General features: G+C 36.2%; 1 protein-coding gene across 1 annotated transcript in view; it reads left to right on the top strand.

The window, feature by feature from the left end:
• The first annotated feature begins 7917 nt into the window (after nucleotides 1-7917).
• LOC133621840 (ras-related C3 botulinum toxin substrate 2) overlaps nucleotides 7918-8380 on the top strand; it is a 28997-nt gene continuing 28534 nt past the window's right edge. The window contains exon 1 of the mRNA XM_061984238.1: nucleotides 7918-8048. Within this exon, the coding sequence (XP_061840222.1) occupies nucleotides 8014-8048 (35 nt within the window). The 5' untranslated portion in view covers nucleotides 7918-8013. The remainder of the gene's footprint in view (nucleotides 8049-8380) is intronic.

The following is an 8380-nucleotide window of genomic DNA, read 5'->3' as shown; positions in this document are numbered from 1 at the left end:
TATATATATATATATATATATAAATAAATACTTGAATTTCAGTGTTCATTTATTTACACATATACACACACATAACACTCATCTACTCATTGTTGAGTTAAGGGTTGAATTGTCCATCCTTGTTCTATTCTCTGTCACTATTTTTCTAACCATGCTGAACACCCTCTCTGATGATGCATTGCTGTGTGGCACACACAAAAGTGCTTTCATCAAATGCACTAGATGGCAGTATTGTCCTGTTTAAGAGTGTCACAACATTGCTGTTTACGGCAGACGAACTGCTTTACGGTAGACAAAAACGTGACTGCTGTTGTTGTGTGTTGTTGCCGCGCTGGGAGGACGTTAATGAAACTGCCTAACAATAAACCCACATAAGAAAACAAAAACTCGCCCTCCATCATTCTACAGTTATAACGTGATTGGGCAGGTACGCTGTTTATATTGTGGGTTAGCGGCGGGTTAGTCCGCCTGAATTTCGGGAGATCGGGAGACCGTTGGAGCGCTTTTTGTTGTATTTTGCATATTGTATTCTTAGCACTTTTTTTCCCTCCGCAGCTGGAGCGTTTTGAGTTTATTGATATTTTTGTTAGTTTAGAGGTCAGGTTAGTTCTGTTTTTGATAGCCTGTTTTGTTTCTCCCTTGTGGACCCCTTCCCTTGTCACAATAAATATCGGTTTCTGAAATCCTGCATCTGTGTCCAGAGTCCTATTCGGGTCGTGACAAATAAAACTCCAATGTTGGTCAGTAGAGCAGTGATTTTCAACCACTATTCTCTGGTGTGCCGTGGGAAATTATGCAACTTCACCTAATTGGTCCAAAAAATATTTTTTTGCAAATCAGTAATCATAATAATGTGCCGTTGTCTAGTGCCTGTGCTGTGTAGAGCTTGGCAGGGTAATCTTATAATACTCCATAACAGTAGGTGGCAGCAGGTAGTTCGTTGCTTTGTAGAAGTCGGAACGCGTCGAAGACCGTTTGTCGTGATCCCAATATGCAGAGCACGGCGGGAGACAGCATGCAGGTAAAAAGGTATGTAACACTTAAACCAAAAATCAACAAAAGGCACTGAAGCATAGGGATGGCTATGTAAAACAAAAGTAAAACTGAACTGGCTACAAAGTCAACAAAAACAGAATGCTGGACGACAGCAAAAACTTACAGCGTGTGGAGCAAAGACGGCGTCCACAAAGTACATCCCGTACATGACATGACCTTCAACAATGTCCCCGACAAAGAAGGATGGCGTAGGCACAACTTAAATAGTCTTGATTGCGAAAACAAAGCAGGTGCGGACACTCAAAGGAAGGCGTGAAGCTGCTACAGGAGAACACCAACAAAACAGGAAAAGTCACCAAAATAACAGCGCAAGACAGGAACTAAAGCACTACACACAGGAAACAACAACAAACTCAAAATAAGGCCCGACAACCTGGTGGAGTTTCATTTTTTTAAAGGGGAACATTATCACCAGACCTATGTAACGTCAATATATACCTTGATGTTGCAGAAAAAAAGACCATATATTTTTTTAACCGATTTCCGAACTCTAAATGGGTGAATTTTGGCGAATTAAACGCCTTTCTAATATTCGCTCTCGGGAAGCAATCCGCCATTTTCTCAAACACCGAGTCAAATCAGCTCTGTTATTTTCCGTTTTTTCGACTGTTTTCCGTACCTTGGAGACATCGTTGGTGTGTTGTCGGAGGGTGTAACAACACGAACAGGGACGGATTCAAGTTGCACCAGTGGCCCAAAGATGCCAAAGTGGCAAGAAATTGGACGTTTTTGTTCCGCACACTTTACCGACGAAAGCTATGCTACGACAGAGATGGCAAGAATGTGTGGATATCCTGCGACACTCAAAGCAGATGCATTTCCAACAATAAAGTCAAAGAAATCTGCCGCCAGACCCCCATTGAATCTGCCGGAGTGTGTGAGCAATTCAGGGACAAAGGGCCTCGGTAGCACGGCAAGCAATGGCGGCAGTTTGTTCCCGCAGACGAGCGAGCTAAACCCCCTATCGACCCTAGCTTCACTGGCCTGCTGACATCAACTCCAAAACTGGACAGATCAGCTTTCAGGAAAAGAGCGCGGATGAGGGTATGTCTACAGAATATATTAATTGATGAAAATTGGGCTGTCTGCACTCTCAAAGTGCATGTTGTTGCCAAATGTATTTCATATGCTGTAAACCTAGTTCATAGTTGTTAGTTTCCTTTAATGCTAAACAAACACATACCAATCGTTGGTTAGAAGGCGATCGCCGAATTCGTCCTCGCTTTCTCCCGTGTCGCTGGCTGTCGTGTCGCTTTCGTCGGTTTCGCTTGCATACGGTTCAAACCGATATGGCTCAATAGCTTCAGTTTCTTCTTCAATTTCGTTTTCGCTACCTGCCTCCACACTACAACCATCCGTTTCAATACATGCGTAATCTGTTGGATCGCTTAAACCGCTGAAATCCGAGTCTGAATCCGAGCTAATGTCGCTATTCCTTGCTGTTCTATGCGCCATGTTTGTTTGTGTTGGCATCACTATGTGACGTCACAGGAAAATGGACGGGTGTATATAACGATGGTTAAAATCAGGCACTTTGAAGCTTTTTTTGGGGGATATTGCGTGATGGGTAAAATTTTGAAAAAAACTTCGAAAAATAAAATAAGCCACTGGGAACTGATTTTTAATGGTTTTAACCATTCTGAAATTGTGATAATGTTCCCCTTTAACAAAAGCTCACTTTTATTTTATAAGAAAAAACTAAAATAAAATAAATAAATAAATATTGACTGTTACCCCCCCTAAAAAAATAAATATAATAAATATTGACTGTTGTTACCCAAAGTATATTAGGTGGGATTTTTCAGAAAAACAAATATATACAGTAACACAAAAACAACCTGTCTCTGTGATCACTATAGGTGTATAAATAATAATATAGTGTTAAATAAAATCAGTCCCTTGGGCACAAAACTGAAAATAATACAGCTCTCCAAAAAGTGCACTTCTGCTGCTATTGGAACATACTAACTACACACACACAGGCAGACAGCTAACAAACAATCCAAGACGTCTAATAAAGTTCCAAAGCAGATTAATCCATGTAGGCTCTTTATTGTTGTTGATCTTGCTTTGTCTTTTCCTATCTTTACTTTTGTCTTGCACTGGACTGTTATTTTTTTTTGTTTGTTTTAAACTGAAATACACACAATGACAAATGTATAAGCTATGTGATTCAATTAACATACTGAAATGTAATACACAATATGTAAATATTAGCTTCACACAAATATACAGTAATATCATCAAACAAATACTTCTGAGTGTTGAAACTATTTCAATGGTGGAAATACACGACTGGCAGCCTCAAAACATCCATTGAAACAGTGCACAAAAATCGTTTTTCAATAAACATCTTACTATTAAATTTAACCACTTTCCACCTTAATATTGAGTTACATAAACAAGTTCAACAGTTTACTTACAGACTTATCTTTTCCAAGGCTTGTAAGCGCTAACACAACTTGTCTACTTCTCAATTGTCTCATGAACTGAACTAACATCGTCAACCCGGAAGTGCCCAAACTATTGACGCGTAGTATTTTCATATCGCCACAAGGTGTCAGTAAGAGTCTACAATCAAATGGGCATACCATTGCCCATTTGGGATTCGTTCCCAGGGATTCGAATAACGAACCAACTCTTTTTCTTTACCATAGTGGCCTTGATAACGGGAACCGGTTCTCAAAAAGGGATTTGAGTCCACGGAATCGGTTCTTTTCTTATCGAACAACCGGGAGAATCGGTTTCGAACATCATCCCTACTGACCAGTCCCCCCAACTATGACTTTGTTTATTCCGTGTTGTGTGCATGAAGGAGGAGGAAGATCAACACACAGAGTGACAATTCCGCGTCAATCCCTTTCACAATCACAGTCCATTTGGTTATGGTTATGGATTAAGTTTATTTCAAAAATGCTATTGTACTCTAGTTTGATCAACTTTGGATGGATTTGTTTTGGGATCAAAATGTGATGAAAGGTTCAAATCTGCATTATTTTTTAGTTTCCCCCAAAACTCCCACAAACTATTTTTAGTCGCAAATGCGACTAAAATGCTCGCTGATTTTCGCTGAAGAAAAACTAAAATATCAAACTTAAAGCTCCCGCGCATGCAGCTGACTAAAGGCTTTATTTTAAGATGTGTAGCAAAGCCTGTCTATTTTTGTTGTTTCACTAACTCGACATTGAATGTTTCAGACCAAAGATTTTAAGTCCTTACAGACATTTTATGAGGTACACCTGTTTGAGAATGTCACGGAATGTTCCATTTTTTTGTCATCAGAAACCTCACAAAGCATGCAGTGTTTCCTCGTGGGAGATCTTTCCTGGGCTTCATCATCACAACCACCTGTGCTCAACTGGGATTTTATTTGCTTATTGTGCACTCCAGGGGCACAAATTATTCCATTTATTCAATTCTATTTAGAACCTACTCTATTAATATCCTATTGTGTTTATATTATTGTTCTTGTGGCACTCATTGGGCCTAATCTGAGACTTTGGGTTCTAAATCTCGTATTATCTCAATGACAATAAAGTTCACGAATCCTTGAATTTTCATCGTCTTCATCGTTATGAGAAGTCTCAATTAAAATAACTGTAAAACAATAATAACAAATAAAGTACATTAATATAAACATATGGTGCAAAAAGATATATCAAGTGATGGTCATCACAAATACAATAGTTTTTTTTATTATTATTTTTATTTTTAATGATACTTCTTAAAATATTAACATTAAAAAAAACTACTCCAATCATATTAAAATATTTTTTGGAAATTCATAAATGTAAGATATGGAGAGGTTTGTACATTGTCCATTAATTTTCAATGGAGGGAAATTCCTGGTAATTGCGGGTAATCAGGAAGCCATCTGCTAGCTTCCCCACTGACTGGACTCCTACAACAACTAATTAATTTAACGATACAAATGGTAAGGTTGTATTTCTGCCTCATTCCTGTGAGAATCCTGCGTGTGACTGAATCAATAAGGAGTGCAACTATGCAGGACTCGCTGCAGTGTGGCAAACAACCCCCAGGTGGCATCAGTGAGCAGATAATACTGTATGAGGATGTGGCAAGAACTAACCCAGACCATGCACTGTATTATTTATAAATTCAATTACTGCACCCACTTGACAGCCGTTGCAGCCATGTGAGTGTCAGCTCATGGGAAGGTCACAGGTTCACCTGACTTCCAGTGACGTCGGTCAAAAGTCACATCCTGTCCCGACCTGCAGGAAACAGGAAGTGTTGAAAGGTTGCATTGTGGTCACATGACGCAGCCTGAAGTGTGCAACAAGTGTGAAACGTTGAGCTTGCACTCGAAATCTACTATGACCTTTTTGTTGAAAATATATATTTTTATAACAATCTACAAGGTTAATGTAGGTTGCTTCTCTTTCTCCCCCTCCATTTTTCTGCATTCTTTCGTATGTCAAGTTATCATTACGTATATGTATTGTTCCACTTGAACAACTGTATTGTTGATAATAAAGGTAAAGTATTGGTAGTGTTCTTTATCAATAGCGCTATTTCTATTGGTATTTGTATTGATCCATTTGTAGTGTAATAATGCTCATTGTCATTTCTGTATTATTTTTTATTTTTCGCTAACTGCTTATTTGCGATTACTTTTACCATCATATTTGTACATGTCTTATTTGCTGATGTTGCTCTATTGTTGTTGTTTGCTGTGGTTGTTTTTGTAAAAAAAATTAAAATAATAAAAAAAAAAAATATATATATATATATATATAAAAAATTTAAAAAAATAATAATAATAAAATATGTATTTTTTTTATAGGTTAACATCGTCATCATAAAGTGTATTCTAAGGAAAAAACAGTTTTCTCTTGGTCTTGCGCAACCAAGTCAAAGTTTTGGTTAAGTTGAAATCAGGCTCTGGCTCCCTCTAGTGGTTGTAAAGTCACATTACAGACATGAATGAAAGCGTGTTTAAAACAAAAATGTTAAGATGCTTGGATTCAACAAACTCTCCTACAAAATAACAAAAAAAGTATATTGAAATTAAATACTTTGGGGAAAAAAATTGTTTAATTCTACGTTGGATGAAGTGAATATTAAAAAACACACGTGGCGACTTGTCCAGGGTGTACCCCGCCTTCCGCCCGATTGTAGCTGAGATAGGCTCCAGCGCCCCCGCGACCCCAAAGGGAATAAGCGGTAGAAAATGGATGGATGAATGGACACAATTTTCTTTTCTTTTTTTCTCAGTGTACATGAATGAAGGTGTGTGTTGCTGGACCCGACTTGGACATTATCTGGACTGGACCTGTTTTTTTGTTTTTTTTAAAAACCTTTAAACGAAGCTAATTTCATTTACATCCAGGTCTGGTGAAGATAAGGTCCTTTTTTTTTTTTTCTCCTCTTTTTTTTATTTTTTAGATAAGATAAATAAATATTTTCTTGGATAAAAAAGAAAGTAAAACAATATAAAAATAATTACATAAAAAAAAAGAAAGAAAAAATGGTAATTAAATGAAAATGTTAATGGACCAGCAGCACAAACAATCAAGTGTGCTTCAGGGACTGTGAACCTTGCAGAAGTGTTGTCCATGTTGTGGGAACCAGAATATTGATAGCAGAAAGAAACAACCCCTTTTGTGTGAGTGGGTGTGTATGAGTGTGAATGGGGGAGGGAGGGCTTTTTTTTGGGGTTGATGCACTAGTTGAAAGTGTATGGTGTGTTTTTTTCTATGTTGATTTAATAAAAAAATTATTAAAAAAAACCACGTTTAATGTATACATACATATATATATATATATATATATATATACACATATATACGTATATATATATATATATACTCATAGGTACGTATACATACATATATACGATTATATATAAATATATATATAGTACACGCATATATACACACACACATATATACATATATATACACACTTATATACATATATATGTATATATAAACAGGTATATATATATATATATATACACACACATATATATATATGTATAAATATACACACATATATACATACATATATACATATGTATATATATACATACATATATACATATGTATGTATAAATATACACATATATACATATATATATATATATACACATATATATGTATATATATGTATGTATGTATATATATTTGTACATATATATGTGTGTGTATGTATATACATATATGTATATATATATATATATATATACAGATATATATTTATATATATATACGTATATATACATATACACACACATATATACATATATATATATATACATATATAAATATACATACTGTATGTATATTATATATGTATACATATATATACATATCATTTATTATATAATTTTTGTATGTTGTTATCAATATTCTTGTCTTACGATATTTATCTATCAATCTACCAGGTTGTTTCAGGCTCAATCTTTGTTATTTAATGATCAGCCCTTTGAGACTTTTGTGATTTAGGGCTATATAAATAAACATTGATTGATTGATTGATTGAATGATGTTTTAAAAATGTCAAACAATGATATATTATTATATCAATAATTACATACAACCTCATCAAAAACACATTCATCTGCTAATTAAATGTGTTTCTAATATTGTCATGGACATACAGACTGACTTAGTTCATATACATTTTACACAACATAAAATATTTACCATAGAATATTTTTAAAAGAAAAAAAACATGTTCTATTTTATTTAAAAAAAAAAAAAAGTCTTATAAAAAAATTAATTAAAAAAATCAAGCCCATTCAGCAAGCAAGTGAAAGAGGAAGTTAAAAAGGAATGATGATGGCGACACCTTCAGGGGGATTTTATAGCGCATTAACTACACAGCAGGAGGAGGAGTGTGTGAGTGTGTGTGTTACAATTTCCTTAGTCTCACACTGATCTGCCTCTGAGAGTGTGTGTGAGTGTGTGTGTGTGGGACGAGAGGACCAAGATGCAGGCCATCAAGTGCGTGGTCGTGGGAGACGGGTACGACTTCAACTTTCCTACTTTCTACTCGACTTTGTCAGCCCTCTTAAAATATAAACGTACATTTTCAAACGTCACCTGCTGTGAGCCACTTCCTCTGCGACGTGTCGTCTGAGCGAGGTGGCGAAGGAAGAAGGAGCTCGAACACCAAAATTACAACTAAACGTCCAACAGCATCGGCGGCTTCTCCATATTTTCATGGATACATGTCCGTCGTTTGTGTGACAGGGACCGCCGTTGCCGCGCTTTGTTTTCTGCGATTGTGAAACCGCTTCAAAACGTCTCAACTCGCGCTGGGAACCTAAAGCGTGAGAACAAGCTCGCCCGAGTTG

The sequence above is a fragment of the Nerophis lumbriciformis genome, linkage group LG25 (assembly GCF_033978685.3).
Source record: "Nerophis lumbriciformis linkage group LG25, RoL_Nlum_v2.1, whole genome shotgun sequence".
In the NCBI taxonomy this organism is placed as follows: domain Eukaryota; kingdom Metazoa; phylum Chordata; class Actinopteri; order Syngnathiformes; family Syngnathidae; genus Nerophis; species Nerophis lumbriciformis.
Note: the sequence above shows the minus strand (reverse complement) of the source record. Positions and strands in the feature narration are given on the sequence as shown.